The sequence below is a fragment of the Abramis brama genome (assembly GCF_963993115.1).
Source record: "Abramis brama genome assembly, chromosome: 9".
In the NCBI taxonomy this organism is placed as follows: domain Eukaryota; kingdom Metazoa; phylum Chordata; class Actinopteri; order Cypriniformes; family Leuciscidae; genus Abramis; species Abramis brama.
The window spans coordinates 33,463,343-33,482,400 of NC_139971.1; the positions used below are offsets into that span (position 1 = coordinate 33,463,343).

The window sequence follows — 19,058 nt, forward strand, 5'->3', positions numbered from 1 at the left end:
GAAATAAATGGTGTATAATTACATTTTTAGAAGATATGAGGCTTTCAGTGTTTCCATTTTTGACATTACTTTAATCCCTCGCCATAGCAAAACTGTTTGAGATATGTATTATCCGTTCACAATTTAGCATTTTTAATGTATTTTCATCATGTTGAAAAAGTTTGGTGGGAATAAAATTAACCACTTAAGAGGAGTGGGTAAAAATTCAGAGGCTGATTTTGCAAAGAAATCCACATTCAAACCAAAATATCTGACTTCCTTTTGGTCAGAGCTAATGACCGTAAATTAGAAAGTTGTCCGGCTCGATGAGACCAATATACGTACTGATTTTTGTAACTGTTGGTAAAACTAACCCCCCCACTTTTGTCAAAAGCATTTTGAAAGTGACACACTTCCTGCTGCCAGTTGGTGGCGCTATAACTTTGACTCACAATAGTTACATCCATCTGATCGGCCTCTTACCACGAACACACTGCTGAAGTTTCATCAAGATCAGTTAATGTATGCAGAAGTTATAACACTTCGTGTTTCTCTTTTCTCGCCATAAATTCGTTTCCTCGCCACGACCAAACCGTTCGAGATATCAAAAATCCGTCCGCAATTTAGCATCCTCAATGTCTTGACTTCATGCACACCGAGTTTGATGGGGATTGAATTAATTCTCTAGGAGGAGTGTTTCAAATTCCACAGCAAGCGTTCTCCAAACAACCCATAATAGCTGACTTCCTGTTGGGCTGGCGTATAACTTAAGAGTGCGAAAGTTGTTCGGCCCGATGAGATCTATATGTGTACCGAGTTTCATATTAATTCATGCAAGCTAGTTTGATCTATGGACCAAGTTTTCGGACCCCATTCAAGGGGGCGCTGTTGAGCCCCCCTGCCACGCCCGGGTACCAGCTTCAGCCCGGCCCTGATGGCCGCAGGTTCTGACCTGTGTGCAAAGTTTCAAGAGTTTTCGAGCACGTTAAGGGCCCCAACAGCCCCTGAAACCTTGAAAAACAATTATAAAAGCAAATCTCTCCTAACAGACAAATCCCCCCCCCCCACACACACACACACAGAGACACAGATACAGAGAGAGAGAGAGAGAGAGAGAGAATTCTCCAAAAAAATCACATTCAAACCAAAATATCTGACTTCCTGTTGGTGGGAGTTAATAACTGTAAATTAGAAAGTTGTCCGGCTCGATGAGAACAATATACATACCGATTTTTGTGATTCTAGGAAAAACTAAGCCCCCATTTTTGACTAAAGGTGGGGCTATTGAGCCCCTCACCACGCCCATTTCTGAAACTTTGCACATGTCTACTGGATAATAAATGTGATGTGTCTGTCGAGTTTCATGCATTTTCAAGCATGTGAAGAGTCTCAAAAGCATCCGAAAAGAATATTAAAGTTTGATGCGTTGCCACGGCAACAGTATCTAAGATATCAATAATCCTTTCACAGGTCTACATCTACCGTGTGTCTACATTATACACATAAAGTTTGAAGCAAATCGGGTAAAAATAAGAGAGTGATTTCAAAGCATTTTGAAAGTGACACACTTCCTGCTGCCAGTTGGTGGCGCTATAACTTTGACTCACAATAGTCACATCCATGTGATCGGCCTCTTACAACGAATACACTGCTGAAGTTTCATCAAGATCAGTTAATGTATGCAGAAGCTATAACACACTTCCTGTGTCCCATTATTCGTCATAAATTTGTTTCCTCAGCACGGCCAAACCGTTCGAGATATCAAAAAAAACTGTTCGCAAGAATTCATCCTCAATGTCTTGACTTCATTCACACCGAGTTTCGTGGTGATTGGATGAATTCCCTAGGAGGAGTATTTCACATTCCATTGTATGCGTTTTCCAAACAACGTATAATAACCGACTTCCTGTTGGGCTGGCGTAAAACTTAGAGCACGAAAGTTGTGCGGCCCGATGAGATCTATATGTTTACTGAGTTTCATATTATTACATGCAAGCGTGTTTGATTTATGGACCAAGTTTTCGGACACCATTCCAGGGGGCGCTGTCGAGCCCCCCTGCCACGCCCGGGTACCAGCTTCAGTCCAGCCCTGATGGCCGCAGGTTCTGACGTGTGTGCAAAATTTCAAGAGTTTTTGAGAATGTTAAGGGCCCCAAAAGTGGCAAAAAGGCAAAAAAAAACAAAACAAATTCCTTACGGAAACAATAGGGCCTTCGCCCTTTCAGGGCTTGGGCCCTAATAATATTTTTATTCAGCAAGGGTGCATTAAATTAATCAAACGTGACAGCTAAGACTTAAACATTGTTACAAAAAAATTATATTTCAAATAAATTCTGTTCTTCTGAACTTTCTATTCATCAAATAATCAAACAAGTTTAAGAAGCACAATTGTTTTTAACATAATAATAATAATACATGTTTCTTGAGCATATTAGAATGATTTATGAAAGATCATGTGACATTGAATTCAGCTTTGCCATCAGGAACAAATTACATTTTAAAATATATTAAAATCGAAAACGGTTTCTTTGAATTGTAATTACATTTCACAATATTACAGTTTTACTCTATTTTTTATCAAATATTGACTTGGTGTGCAGTCTGAGCATAAGAGACTTCTCTCGAAAACATTTCCAACCGACCCCAAACTTTCGAATGGTGGTATGTGTGTGTAGCAGATTAGTGTTATTTGTAAAGTGAATAACTTAAAAAGGTGCGATCCGATCAGCCCGGTTCAAATAAGTAGATTGATAATAAGAGGTTACAATTTGACGACGACTCCATATCGATATTGTCTGTCTCAAGTTCAGCGTTTTTACTGTTTTGCACGCAATACACATGATCACTTTCCATATCTGGGATTCAAATTGGATTCCCCTTTCCCAATTCGAAACAAATTACACCAAAATCTATCATTTTCGTTTCAAACATAAATTTAATAATATCAAATCAATTTGTGATAAAGTAAAATGCGATCAGACTAAAAGTAGTAAAATGTGATGGGGGCCCCGGCTATCAGTCAATATCTTCCAGTCACGCGGGCCCCTGATTGGTCCAGGCCCGTAAGCAACCGCGTACCCTGCTTACCGATAGTTACGCCTGTGTCTCTTTGTGGTCAGTACAGTTTCTGTTTGTTATTCTATATTGGAATCATGATGGGTTAGAGACATTCTGACAGACTTCAGGGGTATGCAGCACAAGCAGGCCTTTGTCAATGTGTAGTCCTTCTGGGGCTGTTTTGTCCTTCCCACTGTCTGAGGAGATATGACGCTGTTCTGAAATTAGGCTGAGACAAGATCCTGCTAGCATACAAATTGCTGTTCATAGTCCTTGGAAAGCAAAAAGGTAAGTGTCTAATTGTCCTTGCTTGCCCTTAAAACTGGCTCCCTTTAAATGCATCCCATTCCATCTTTGGCCATTGTGTTGGATCTTGCGCTGTTGTCTGAGAGCCCCTAATCATCCTGTCTGAGATTTTTTTGCTATATAGCGGGTGAATTATGATGTATATTACGATGTTATGATGAACTAAATCCCTTTCTCCACTGACGTTCTAAGTTTTTCAAAGTGTTACTAAGGATACTAATTTTTAGAAGGCAGCTGTCTGACTCTTAGATGGCGAATGGGAACATGGTTCATGTAACATTAACACATTATTAGCTGTTTGATAATGTAGTCAAGCAAAAGGCTAATCATATTAATTACAGTTATGTGTCCGTCATTGTAAAGAGTGATACCATTGCGCAGCGTTTACTACAGTAATGTTGACCGAGGGGATCTCTGAGCTGGTGCGAGTGAGTGGAGACGGGGCTAATTTGCATATTCCTGGATTCACGTGTACTAAATGAAGCAAGGGTGTTTACATTCAAGCTATTTTAAGGCATGAAGAATTTTTTTCACAGGGGAAAAAACATTTAAATGTGTCATTTTGGTGTTCAAAGATGAGTTTTAAGGGAAAAAATTATTGACTACAGGGGCACTTTAACCACTCAGTCACACGACCTTTGTTTTTCCTTCCTCAAAACCTTACAGCAAAAACTGAAATGAGGCAGAAGCTGAATACTCGTTGTTTAAAATGTCAGTTGGGATGAGGCCGGGCTGTTTCTCACTGAGAGCCGAACGGCAGTTTAGTCACTTCATGTGCCAGTAACTGGTCTGCTGCCAGTAACTTAAATTTCATCAAACTCTGTTGTTGTCAGAGCCGTGTTTTTTTTTTTTTTTTTTTGGCAACCTTAGTTATCTTCTCATGAAGATGGCCAGACATCTCTATTATGAATCCTTTAAAAAAAAAAGAAGTAAATAAGCTATACTTATGTCAGCCATTTCACTTGATTTGCAACTTGCTAGTCAATTGCTGGTGGTATTATTGGGAGACACATTCTCATTCTAGGGGGTATTTGATTGGACAAAAGTCTGTGTAGTGCAGGATGAGTCTTTAGTCCATTTTTCCCATAACACTGTGCCTACACCAGACGTGACCATCAAGTTAAAGGGTAACTCTCGCCAAAATTGAACCTAGGCTCTTTTTGTTAATCTACCCGAGTCAAACTTTTAAGTTTGACCGTGTTTTCGTTTTAGGTCATAATGCCTTTTGAATGGGAGTGCTTGGGGCACTTCTATGATAGCATCAAAATCGCTATTTTTAAAACACTAAGAAGGCTCGACACAACATGAAACTTTGCTCGAAGTATCACCAGGGGCTCTACACATGAACTTGAGCATTGAGAACATTGTTTGTGTACACAAAGTTTACTAAAAAGAAAAGTTTTGTACGACTCACTTTATCAGTTAGTGTTTCCGGTGGCTGAAATTTTGTCAGTCAAAAGTAGTCGATCTACGAATGCAATGTAACATGAGGAGAGTGAAGATGGAAAGCTCCTAAAGCTTGTTTCCATATAAATTCACAGATATTTTTTATCTAAGTTATCATGCTTTTCATTGAAATTACAAGTTCTTGACATTTCCTCATATGGTGTCAGTTCATTACGTTGCATTCAGAGATCGACTTCTTTTGACTGACAAAATTCTAGCCACCGGAAACACTAACTGATAAAGTGAGTTGTACAAAACCTTTCTTTTTAGTAAACTCTGTTCACAAACAATGTAGTCAATGCTCAAGTTCATGTGTAGAGCCCCTGGTGATACTTCGAGCAATGTTTTATATTGTGTCGAGCCTCCTTAGTGTTTTAAAAATAGTGCCCCATGCACTCCCATTCAAAAGGCATTTTGACCTAAAACGATAATACGGTCAATCTTAAAAGTGGCGTTTCCATTCTAATTATGCTTTTACATGAAAGTTTGACTTGGGTAGATTAACAAAAAGAGTCTAGGTTCAATTTTGGCGAGAGTTACCCTTTAACAGAAGTTCAGCTTTTGAAAAACGCATCTCTAGATCTTTCATTGTTTTTCATTCAACTTTATTGTGTTCTGTGTGAAAGACAATTTTATTTGCTACTGGAGTTAGGAGTAAACTAAAGGATGGGACACATCAAGCCAATGGTCGGCCGTCAGGCAGTTTTTATACGTCGGTCGGCTTAGTTTTGCTGTGTTCTGCACCATTGGCGCTGTCTGTTTGTTTTTTTGTGGCTGCTTCAGCATGTTGAATCTGTGTCGGGCCATTGGTGAGAGAGAAATCTGATTCGCTGTTCAGCTTAGCGAACGAGTTGGTTCACAAGAATAAAAGCGAAAGTGATGAAAGCGAGCAAAGAAGTCAAGACAGAAATAGACATATTTACTTATATGCAGGCGCAGAACACACGTGCTAGTTGACAGTCGACTTTAGTCCTTTTCGTGTTTTCAAGCGCAGGTTTTTGGCTGAGACGCAGCCGACGAGAGGCGACAACACAATCAACTTTCACCGCCGCTGGTTCTTTGATGTCGGCTTAGTGTGTCCTGCACTTAAATACATGGCTTCAGAGCTAACAGACATGGACTAAATGCCACAGAACTCAATTTTGATTTCACAGGGCTTTAAGAGACTTTCTCTTCATTCTTGAATTTCTGAACTGTTTGTGTCTGAGAATTTACTATCAAGCCTTCCTCTCAGACTATACTAAGTACATCCTTAAAATAAATACGTTTGTACTACTAAGCTACCCTGAAGGCTAAGAAGACATATATAATGTAGGATGAAACTCCTCAGGCTCAAGGACATTGCTTAAAAGTAATGAATAATATTTCATCAAGTCAGTTAAGAATTTCCTGGACTGGTGTAAGAATCTGTTCTAGTATTGAAACAAGTTTGCAGTATACTGTATGGTGCAATCCTTTATTCATTGGCTGTTTGAAATAAGCTGACATATTTATGAAAAAATTTGTCATCCATTTTGAGCTTGTTTTAGCTGCTTGAGGAAAACAAATAGTGTCACTCAAAATGGAGCTGCCTACATGCCTGTAATGAAGTGCAGTACAGAAGACGCCCTTTATGTGACGCATACATGGTCTGACTCTTGAGAATTCTTGCTTTTTTTCAACTGAAAATAGCATAGATATGGTTATGTTTTTACATTTACATAGTGAATGGTTATATGAAAACATACTTCTTACAGACGAGAACTATTTTATTTGATTGTATTTGTTAGGAAAGTTGCATGTCTGAATCTGTAAGGTTGTGTGCAGGCTATGGGTTTCACATGTTTATTGGCTTTTCTTAGATTGGTCTGCGGAGCTCCTCACAGAGATGTAGTTCATTTGAGAGGGTAATTAAAATAGGCCACAAACATCATTAGAGAGGCATGACCAGTTTTAGCGTTCCAGCAGTGCCTGTCGATCTAGAGGCGGAAATATACTGAATCCCTCTCAAGTTCTGTTTCAATGACTCGGTGGGGGAAAAAAACTACCATCCCCCAACCAACCCCCCACCAAACCCTCATGCATTCAGCTGTGTTAAATAATTAAAGGATGTATGGCTTCCTTATATAATGACGTTGCTATAAATACTCAGCATATGTGGGCGGGATATCTGGTATGGAGAAATAGGGTTCCTTCATAGTAGACGTGTGTATATATATATATATATATATATATATATATATATATATATATATATATATATATATATATATATATATATATATATATATACACACACACTGTATGTATATATATATATATATATATATATATTAGAGCTGCACGATTCTGGATAAATTGAGAATCACAATTTTTTTGTTTCAAATAGAGATCACAATTCTTCCACAATTCTGAACAGACAAGTAAACAAAATAACGTAATTTAGTAGAGGTTCTGACAAAATGTTAATTGTTGCAGTTTACTTAAAATAAAATCAATTGTAATAAGTTATTTTAAAAAAAATGGTTTGAATGAATGATTCAATGACTCACTCATAAATACTTTACTTGTTTCAGCTTGTTTGAACGAATATCTTGAATGATTCAATGACATACATTTTAAACAGTCACTTGTCACCACCTATAGTGGCGTAACGATGTAATGGATATAATCGTTATTTGAAGCACCAAGTTACTTTCAAAAGGTGATTTACTCTATTTTGATCGCTACCCTTCGTAGACATCAGTGTTTATATCTCAACTATAAACTTTTTTCACAGTACTTCTGTGATCATTTGAATATTTGTAACGCAAAAATAATGATACTGTGTGGTTGAAAAGACCACTGTTTGTGAAGCCATTTCATACCTATACATGATAACTGCTCTCTCTGGGTCAACACAAATACACACACACACACACACACACACACACACACACTCCAGTTTTGTCTTCGCATTTTAGAGCCTGTGTCTCTAATTGCAAAGGAGAATCCTATACTGCTATAGCATGCGCAGTTTCTCATGAGTACACTGTAAATTCCTCTGTAAATAATGGAATTGGCTTTTGCAGCCAATCAGCTGGTGTTTTGCTTTATGTGTGGTGTGTGACTGTGGCTTGTGGTTTAATCTTCCTAAGTGCATCTTGTGAGGAAGTAAATATGGTTTTGTTTGTGTGAAAACCTCAATGTATGCTTAACAGGCACTTGTCACTATAGCACGCTAAGGGTACCGAGCTTTGCCTTTCTCTTGTGAGTTGATGATTCACTCATTTGTGGCAACTTCTTCTGAGCAACTTCTCTTCAAAGAATCCAAATAATCTTTTCTCTTCTGTAAATGCCAGTGAGCCACTGCTGTGACCTGTTTATGTAAGAGCTCCTTGTGGGGCTGAACTCGGATGTTTGAGCCATGTTGCTTCGACTTTGACAGGAAGAGAAAATCAGGGTTAGTCGTGATTCATTGCTTCACATTGTTCACAGTACGGAAAAATGCCCCAAGTGGTACACATTTATGTAACATACGGGAACATTACGTGTGCTTTAGCGTATGTATTAGTATAAAGTGTTTAATCCAGATCAAATACCTTTATCCTTATCTTTAAATATGGCTGAATATATCCCCGTCTCTCCTGCTCACCCATATAGAAGATGTCATGCCGCATTTGGGATATATGCCGCAAAAGCATGACTGGCTTTCCATAAGTGAATCCCAAAGGGAAGCTGATTTCTGTGTGTGTGAGTGTTCCACATCAGAGTAAAGCAGTGCTGTGAGCATAATATGAATCTGACCCAGAAGTGAGTATGAACGTGGGAGTATGACAGCTCTTCTTTACTTCATGAGCAGTGCTGTATGTAGTAATGTCTCTATATGGCATCAGTGTCTTATTTTCATGCCGACTTTCCTTCCTCTCAATTGAGATCAAGTTTGTTTCACTGTTTTTCCTTCGTTTTGACATTCCCTGCTCAATAGTGTTTATAGACAGCTTGTAATTAAATGTACAGGATTTCTTCATTGCCGGAATTGTTTGTTATTGATTTTGTCTCTTAACTCTGTCAGTTCAGCTTCACTCAGCTGCGTCTCATTAACTGGATTGCTACTTTTAATAGATATTTGACAAATGGCACAATGTCATTTACCCTATTTTGCCTGAACAGATGTCATGAGAATAATGTTTCTATCACGTCCTCTGAGGTAAGCTGATCAGTATACCCCCTGAAGAGACAGCAGAAACCAGCCACATGTGCTGGTACAAGCTATAATTATTATTATTTATTTTTTTACAACACCTGTAATAGCAACGTGCAGTTGAATTAAGTAGCCATAAATACAGTTCTTACAATATTACTTCAATTACTTTAATTTTTGGAGCTGCAGTCCATAGTTTTTCCTCTTTGTTGCCATCTCTGTTCAAAATCTGCAATTGCAGTTATTCGCGGAATTAATAATAATAATATGTTTATTTTTTATAGAGCCTTTCAAGAACCCAAGGTCACTTCACAAAATAATACAAGCAGTTGACAGACAAAGAGACAAGCAATCTGCTTATTATAACAATCAAACAAACAGAAAAGCAGATGGACACAACCAATACTACAAATAATTAAAATGAGAAGTTATAGAATCAAAGAAAACATCAGTTTCGATAAAGTAAACGTGTACATAAAAAATGAAAAAGTGGAAGACAGAGAAATAGAGAGGGAAATAATTATTTACTGAGCATGGTGAATAGATGAGTTTTAAGTTGAGATTTGAAGGTCAACTTTATCAGCTATCAACAACTTTCTCAGTTATCAACTTTACGTGGGTTGTGCCTCGGCACGGCACAGCGCGGATGAATCCAATGTTTTGAGGAGAATGTGCGGCTGTCAGTCACCGCGCCGGTGTGGATACTCTCATTCGGAATCACAGATTCTACTTTTTGGAAGTATGACCAACATAAGAATTTTCATCTGAACATGTAAGTAACATCCACTTTTGTTCTGACCAACTAAGGGGAAAAAAGCATTGCAGTAAATCGCGCTGATTAAATCTATTGATCGCTTATCATATCACGTCAAACCGTGCAAATTATACTTTGTTCTCAAATTGTTAATGTTAACAACATCAGCATTGCGTGACTACATTTAATGCATTTCCGATATTTATCCTTGTTTTCGCATGGGCCCGGTTGCAGTGTCTTTTTTTCTGTAGCCACTCAGAAGTCCGAAGTCTTTTGCGTTTTACAACGGGTGAATCTCCAGTTGTCACTGGTGACTGTCGTTTGAACCTTTCTGGATCCGCCATTAAATTGACAAGTTTAATTATATCAAGTGCTGTGAGAAAAGGCTATAAATCTCCACCTCCAACATCCTCACACGCAACATAGCCTACTACCCGAGACTCCTCGAAAGACATGCTCGAATTTCCCGCGGAAATCCACCAGTACTACTGGAATTAAAAACATGATTACAAGCTTACCGTTTTGAATCGAGCTAAGGCAAGCAGATAGTTTTGAACACTGGCTGGTTATGTACTTGCTCAAATTTATTTTGGATAATTTTTAACCCAAAAAAGTTACGGACTGCAGCTTTAATTAAATAATTATATTTTACATTTAAATAAAATCAAATATATATTAAATATTAATAAAAAAATACTGTATCTGTACCATAGTGTATATATTCTATATGAATTTGTAGATTCAAATTGTGGAGTTGTGCTGCTTAATATTTATATTAATACTTCATATTTTTGTGGAAACCGTGGTGCATTTTTCAGGATTCTTTGATCAATAGATGATTCAAAAGAACAGCATTTATTTGAAATAGACATCTTTTTTTTAACATTAAGAATGTCTTTTCCATTAATTTTGAACAATTTAATGCAAACTTGCTGAATAAAAGTATTATTTTAAATATTTTAATTTAAATTACATTTGGTGTTGCGTATTCATTTTCGACCTTAGGCACTAAGGGTTGTACTTATGGGTTAGGGCTAGTACTTGAATGAGAGGGTATGACAGATGGTGGTTGGTATTGGAGGTTTTCAGATGGGGGGTGGGTTGGCCTGTAGGGACCCCTCGGTTGCCCAGATTCTCTCTCTCCCTGTGGACCCTGTCCTCTCCCTTTACCCCCTGAATAGAAACCCCTAGTGCCCTAATTTTCTACCAAAACCAAACAATACACAGGCTCTATACCATATGCTATTCTGCCTGATCGTCAACATTGAGCCATTCAATCTGTCCAGGAAAACTGCTGTGAAAATGTTTGACTCCGAGTCTTTAACTGTGATGTGACTGTCACAAGACTAAATTTCCTCTCCGTTCCTCTTTTCCCCTCCACTAGCCTGATGCCTTTTGATCTCGCATTTGGGTTAGGAGAGCTGCGGAAGTCCTTGGCTCACAAAGCCAGCTCTGTGTTGGTCTAATTGAAAGGCCCCTTGTGAGAGTCTTTGGACATGCACTCACATTCAAACAGAAGAGACACAGAAAAATAGCTTTCTCTCACAGAAAAGCCTTACACATGAGCTAACCTCTTCTAGTCAGTGTAATATGTCTGAGGGTAATGCTGGAAATCCATGGCAGATTTTTGGGGTTTGTGGCTCCCATAGAAACTTAACACTTGCATTGGCCTTGGCTTGGTCCAGTTCGATGACATTAAGAGGAAGTGACTCGATACTTCACCTTTTAACAGAAATTGCCACAAAAAAAAGCTTCAAAAATGTGTTGGTGCTTTGGATAATTATACTTTTTAGATAATCATACTCGTTGGGAAATAGTATATTGGCTCTTCCTTAATCCTCACCTTGGTTCCCAGTTTCAGTCATCCCCTGTCACTCCCCTCAAACCGTCATTGTCCTCCCCTCTCTCTCTGCTCATTTTCAGTACCTCTTCCCCTTTGGCAGGGTGCCCTGGACCCCTCACTCAACCAGCGCGTGCCTGTGAAGGTTAATGCTAATAATACCAGAGACCTGCCTGAACTCCACTAGGAGTCCTGTGTACACAATTTAAGCTCAAAATCTGGCAGAGAGAGTATGTGATGTTTCAACAGGGTTTCTTGTCTTATTCATCCCCTAAAAACCGAGTCAGATCAGGACACGTAGCTGTATAAATAACCTTGGCTTGGCATTTAATGGGCAATAAGATGTTTCCTGCTTCCTCTGCAGTCCACCATTTGGATGCCAAGAAAAATTGGCATGATTTTGGCAAATTGCTATGATATCGATGCATATTAGCACATGCCTGCCCATATTAAAGCAACACTAAGTAACTTTTTTTTACTTTAAAATAATGTTTCCAAAATCGTATCAGTGGTTCCTCAAGTCGTAACAGGGTGAAAGGCACTTCTGGATTCGCGTTGCAGCCCTATATCTGCTATAACCACACTATGCAAGTTTGCCAAACGGGTCGCATTTCTGTATGAGTTCGAATGAGACATAAGAAAACTACAAATTTGATTTGCTCTACGTCAAGCGTTACAATAGTCATTATTTAGTTTTTCTTCGTGTCTGATGTCGCAATACATCATACTTTCATGAAATCATGCAACATACTCTACCTTATCTGTGGACATCGTTCATTCCAAAGCCGGTGCTAGATAAACAACGAGCGTGCGTGCGACAGTAGGCTGCAGGCGGCGAAATTATTTACGACAGTGATAATGGACAATTCCACTTCCAACCTGTAGGGCGACCGAAGAGGAAAAGTTCCTTAGTGTTGCTTTAAAGGGATAGTTAATCCAAAAATGACAATTCTGTCATAATTTACTTACTTTCACGTTGTTCCAAACATCCTGTATGAATTTCTTTCTTCTGTGGAATATAAAAGAAGGTACAGTATTTTGAGAAATGTCTTTCATTTTATTTTATAAAAATTTAAGTGAACTGGCTCCAATGATGTTTGGTTACCAACGTTCTTCAAATAAATTTTGTGTTCTGCAGAAGAAAGAAAAGCTATAAGGTTTGAAACGACATGAGGGTGAGTAAATGTCTCTTTTCTTGAAAAGCAAAATTTTGACTTCAGTTACAAGTGGATTACGGAAATGTATGATATGGCCCTTGAATAATCTTCTTGTAATTTTGGTAAGTTAAGTTTTGGCCTGAAGTGAGGGGTTTACCAGTGTCTGTTATAATAAACTGTTGCAGCAAAATAGAAATTAATGCCTGATGTAGGCTACTAAAAGACTTAAATCTCGTATAATGGAAAGTGACAACTAAATCATGGCCTTATTATAACTAGCTAAATAATTTGTGTTAGAATTAACAGAAGTGTTTTGTACAGAGCAGCTTTGTTCTGATGTTTCACGAACAATAATAATATCAAGCCCTACAGTCAGACATTACTCTGTTGATTTGTGGCTAGTTTCCTCCGCCTTTTGCTTTGAACAAGAATGTTGATCTCTGATCATCTTTACCCTTGATACCACAGAATGTGTTGTGTGTTGCTCTTGTCCGTGATGGACAGATAAAGTAGTACATAAGGAGGAGGAGGGACGGCACAGCCTCTGTGATTATAGAAGAGATTTGTGAAAGTCTAGAGGAAAGTGCCAGATGGCTGAGAATCTCAAAGCCCTCCATTCTCTGTCTGCCATGACACACAGACGTTTCTCCCGCCTCCAGATTCCCATCTCTTTAGATCTTTCTCTCTCTCTCTTGCTCTCAATCTCTCCCTCAACCCCCTCCTCATGCTCCCCTGCTCTCTTTTTTCCTCAAGACTTTGCGATGTTTACTAGGTCCTTTACAGTTGTTGATCAGAATAACAGAAGTATGTTTTAATTTGCTGTTTCTCTTTCAGCTGTGTTCATGCTGTGCTTCCTAGGTCAAGTATCTTCTAAAATGAAAAACTGGTCAAATCTTGGTCAAAACTGTCTCTCTATAATGTTTCTCCACATTCTGAGGGTCTTGCTAATAATAAAACATGTTTTCTTGAATTTTTATACAACATAAGCAGTTAAAATGCAAGGTTAAAGATTTAAAAAGTGTACTGCATAATAGGAATGACCACCATAAGGATTGTGAAGATGATAAATCCTTCCTTTCCACTTGATCAATATTCTGTTGTAGACCATGGTGTAATGCTCAGTCTTTTTGAAACTTCATCCATCCATGCACATTCCTTTGATTTGAAGCTGGCTCTAATATTTCTCGCACACTTCCTTTTGTTTTCCACTTTTATGGCAGACTGCACTCATAATGAAATAAGCCTGGTCCAGCACCGGTCTGTCTCTTCATGTTAAGTGGACTGAAAGCAACTCACTTAGAGAACTTTTATGCCCTTGAAAGCCGTGATACACAGCAGAAGTAAACCGATCCTGACAATTGCAATGAGAGTCATCCATCTCAGGGATCACGTATGTGTGTGTGTTTGTACATCTGTGTGTTGATTATTTCCTTCTTTGGTGAAGCAGTAACTGGGCATTAGCCTCCAGGATGCTTTGTGCTCTTTGCATGGTTCCTCCTGCTTCCAGTACACAGACTGTGCTAAATAGGGACACCCTGCAGAGAGTAAACTTGTAGATTATCGCTCTCATTTGATCTGCTTGTTCATTTTATAGTATTACTTATCCTGGACAGATGGGTAGTGTAGATCAACCCAGTGGGTTGCCTGACACTGAGCATGTTTTGTGACACTGAATCCCTTATAATGTTCTTGGAGTCATTTAAAGGCACAATATGTAACTTTTTTTGCTTTAAAATTATCAAAAATCACTATATCTACGTTATATATTTTTTTTAGTTGTGTACTTACATTATCCCGACTGTTTCCAACAACTTTCAAACCAGGAGAAATTTTAATTTAATTTTTAGACACGGCACGTTTCTTTATTTCCGTTTTGTCGCAGTCAATGGCGTCATATCCGCGTTGTCCCTGGTTTCCGCCTATGGTTTCCGCTCGTACTGCCATGGTAACCAGAGCTATGAGCAGAGCCCTCTGATTAACCAAAGCGACAGACGCAGACAACTGTGGAGTTCGCAATGTCTATTTGCACGCTGTTGTTGTTTCGTTCAAACATTACGGACCATGGCAAGCAGACTTTGGATAAAAAAGGAGAACTAAAACGAGAATCAATATCAGCGCGGTGTTTTCGAGATGCCGAGAGCTCCCATAGACAGTATATAAACGAGAGCTCCACGTCCGAGACTTCGACCGCTTCTACATGTACTTTATTAAACAGGTGAGCACATTTACATAAAACTAATCAATGTTATATAGTTCAACAATGATAAAATGTTAGAATATGATCTGTATGTTATTCTAATGTTGATCTAGCTTACTGCTAGTCTCATACAGACAGACTAACACATACTTTTCAACACATTCAAATGCAGTTTAGTGTGCTAATGTAATGTTAGACCAGGTGAAACAGCGCTGCGTTACCTCAAAAGTTTAATTTGTCTAATAAACTGACCTGTGAGTAGTAATTCTGCGTGTAGTTCGGTAGAATGAAATGTCCGTATTCCTTTTATATCCGCGGGTCTCGCGTCGCGTGTGGAGCTGATAGCTGTCTCTTAGCAATCCTGAACTGCTTCATATCACAGTCATGATAAAAGCATCGATGTATTCAGTCATCCATAAACATTATTAGATCGGCCGGCTTGACGTTGACGACAACATCCATAATTCTTAACATGTGTTGCGTCATCAAACTACACCTTTGTTATTGTAAATAGGTTAGCGACCCCTAGTGGAGAAAAATTCCATACTGTACGTTTAACTGAATCTGTGTCTTGCACTATAAAAACAAAAAAATCTGTGAAATTTACGATAAAAAATGTCAGCTGTGGTTGCCATAAATTTTTTGTTTTACAAATTTAACTTAAATTTACAGTAAAAAAGAGCATTCATATATATAATGTTAATATACTAAAGTACTAAAATCTGTTTTGTACCTTTTATAATATAGTGACAACCACCATAAAAGCACAAGTGCTACAGAGAAAGCAAAGGTCATTAGATGTAGCTTTTCCACAAATATAGAAGGTTCACAGTGTCATACACACACATACAAAACACCATTCATGGTAACGCACAACACTAATATAGTAAACATTATAAATATTAATTTAATGTATTAATAATGTAACACTTAATTAAACATTTATCACGCAAAGATCGCAAGCTGCCCCAGATTACTGTTATTTACATCAACTGCACGCTATACATGACATTCTTATTCAATCCTGGCAAACTGTGTATCATTAGAGGGATTTAGGACTCTAGATTTGATATTTGACCATTGTTCAGTCAGTGTTTATGATAAAAATGGTTACAGTGACAGTAATTTCATGATTACAAATGAAGTAATCAGTAGTTATTGATTTTCCCAATAGAATAACAAGATACATCTATACTCAATCACGTCTGCTCTGGTTTATTTGCATTCATAGGGCTTAGCTGAATGACACAATAGGCCATTTAGTCCAAAAGTGTGCACATTTGGAGAAATATTGCAGTTTTCACGTTTACTTTATATATTTTTTAATCAAATCATCATTTCTATTAATTTTCCACTGTATTATGCGATCTGCAGCGCATTAGTGGCTTCAGACACTGTTCGTGACACTGATGCACCGACACATTCGCTGCACATGATACTGTACATCACTCATATTACTAATCATAAAAAGTCCTCCTCATCCTGTAATGAATAACAGGTTTAAACTTCCATGTTCTGTATTGTACATAGACATAGAAACAAACACTAAGAAACATTTGTACAGATGAAACACGAAGCTAATACATATATTATTATGACAATATATGGTTTGTGTGTTTTTCATTAACTTTTGGGTAATTCGTATAAGAATATAGAATGTTTACTCGGAATGCTAAGCAGGTATAGTGCTTAGCTAATTGTAAAAAGCTACAAATAATATATTTCTGCCTCAAATGACACCAATCTCATCAATCTTAATATAAGAAAAAACCCTAATATACATAACTAATAACAAACAAACTAAACAATTATTTCAAAAATCATCGAATGTGAAGTGTCAAACAAGGAATTTCACTGTAAATTCTAAGATGACTTTATTATTTTTCACTTCCAAAAACTGTACCTTTAACCTTTCACTGTATTTTAATGTAAAACACATACATTTCCCGTTATACTGTATCTATTACAGTTTTTTATTGTATATTGTAAGGGAACTTACCGTTACCAACTTAACAGGTTTATCAGGTCAAATAATATTTTTACTGATTTTTTTTTTTTTTTTTTTTACTGAATTCTTGCACTGTGATGAAGGTGCATTTTTCGTCCCACTGCAGATAAAAACGGTTAGCATCTCCCAAGTAGTTACAGTTAACCTGGTTGCTTCACTCGTGAATTTGTGTTGCATCCCCTTGCAGTGAAATACAGTCAGTCGTCTGTGTTGATTTGTGTCAAGGAAAACATCACATTTGTATTTGGTTGTTTGCTGTGGGGTGACAGTGTTGACCCTTAATTGACCCTGCTGAGATGATCAGCTGGTTTTGACACGACATAAGTAAACGTCAGGCTTAATGATCACGCCTGAAAAAGTGCTAACCTGCTCTTTGTGAGCATGTATGTTTGAGTGCAACATGTCAGGATGTATTAAGAGGTTTGTGTGTGTCTTTGCATTGGAAAGTAGAAGAACTTAAATGCTTCTATTGTTATTAAAGTTCTCCTTAGTTAGTAGTACACAATTGTTTGTGCACTAAGTTCCCACACTCAAACAATTCCCAAAGCATATACTCATAAGATCACGAGCAATGTTGGCGGTTTGTCTCTTGGCAGTCACCCACCACTTACTGTACATGCATCACTGCGGTAACATAATGTGTAATAATTGCTCTGTGTTATTTGACAATGATTTTCCCACATGTACCACATTGGCATCATAATAATGATGCTAGGAGTTGTATTTACCTCTTGATCTCTGGAAGTTTTCTGTTCTTTTATTGTCTTTACATGCACAAGATTATTCAGATATTGATTAGAATTTAGCCTGATTCCTTTTTTATGTAATAAAAAAAATAGCCTAGTTCCTGTTTCTGGAAATCTGAAATGGACAGCTTGCATACTGTGTTCCTGTATCAGAATTTTGGGTCTTATACACACCTTATTCAGAATATCTACCGTAATTTAATATTTATGTGTGTGTGTCCAAACAAGGGTAATTTTGAGTAATGTTAGATACAGACAGTTGTGAGAATGCAAAGCTATTGAAAAAACAGTATTTTAAAATTGCAAAAATGTTCTTCATAGGCTCGAAGGAAAGAAGTGTTCCTGCAGGAGCGATATGGACAGTTCAGTCTGACGGACCCATTCCTCGCCATGCAGAGGGACTTTGAGTCAGGGACGGGACCAAAGGACTGTAGGCCTGTTAGCGCGAGCCCCATCACCGTGCTGGAAGCTGTAATGGCCCACTGCCGTAAGATGCAGGAGAGGATGTCTGCCCAGCTATCAGCCGCTGAGAGCAGACAGAAAAGGGTAAGATCTGTGTGATAATTGTGTGTATTCTGTATGTTTAACAGGGCAAGACTACAGAAAGGATTGTGTGTGAATTATTCTAAGATTATTTACATATTCTATCTGAAATAAGTCATACTTTTCGGTGGGATTACGTTGACCTTGATTAAGTTTGCTGTCAGAGGATTGCTGAGGTGTTCCTAGTTATTCTTGGAACATATTCTAGTATGCATGTGTGCACCTGTGTGTCTCTTTTTGTGGGGAGTGTAGTAATTTGTCTACACCATCTATGCTGATATTGTTCTGGCAGGAAAAATTGATGACAGAAAAAAAAAGAGACTTTTAGGCAAAATCCACTTTTCCTAACCTCCATGAAAGCAAAGTGCATGTCAGAAAAGCAGAGTAAGAAAAAGAGCGCCAGACAAGGCGAGCAATAATGGTATTTAAGAAGAAGAAGAAGAAGAGGAGGTGTCAAAGAGGGAGAGAACCTGATGCTAAGCTCTAAAACACTCTGCCAAACACATCCGTAAATCTATATCTCACTATTTGAGATAGTGCTACGAAGAATACTAGCTACATGATATCAATGCAGGCCTTTAACTTTAAACACACACACACACACACACACATGCATGCTTCTTCCAAGTGACCCCTGACCATTCACTGCACACCACTTCTGCAGACCAGATATCAGCTGTGTTCACCATGTCAGTGGCTTCAGTTATATTGTAGGATAGGACTTGTGTATTATAAGATACAGTTTATATATATGTACATAGCATGCATATTTACATGTTACACCGACACTGAGTGAACTCCGCTCTTTTTTCCAATAATAAACACTTGTGCTTGGTTGTTATGGTGACAGTTCTCTTATTGCA

General features: G+C 38.0%; 1 protein-coding gene across 2 annotated transcripts in view; it reads left to right on the forward strand.

Moving 5' to 3' along the window:
* Positions 1–19,058, forward strand: part of cttnbp2 (cortactin binding protein 2) — a 50,063-nt gene that overhangs the window by 10,512 nt on the left and 20,493 nt on the right. For both annotated transcript variants that reach the window (XM_084123737.1, XM_084123738.1), the window contains exon 3: positions 17,974–18,198. In XM_084123737.1, the coding sequence (XP_083979863.1) occupies positions 17,974–18,198 (225 nt within the window). The remainder of the gene's footprint in view (positions 1–17,973; positions 18,199–19,058) is intronic.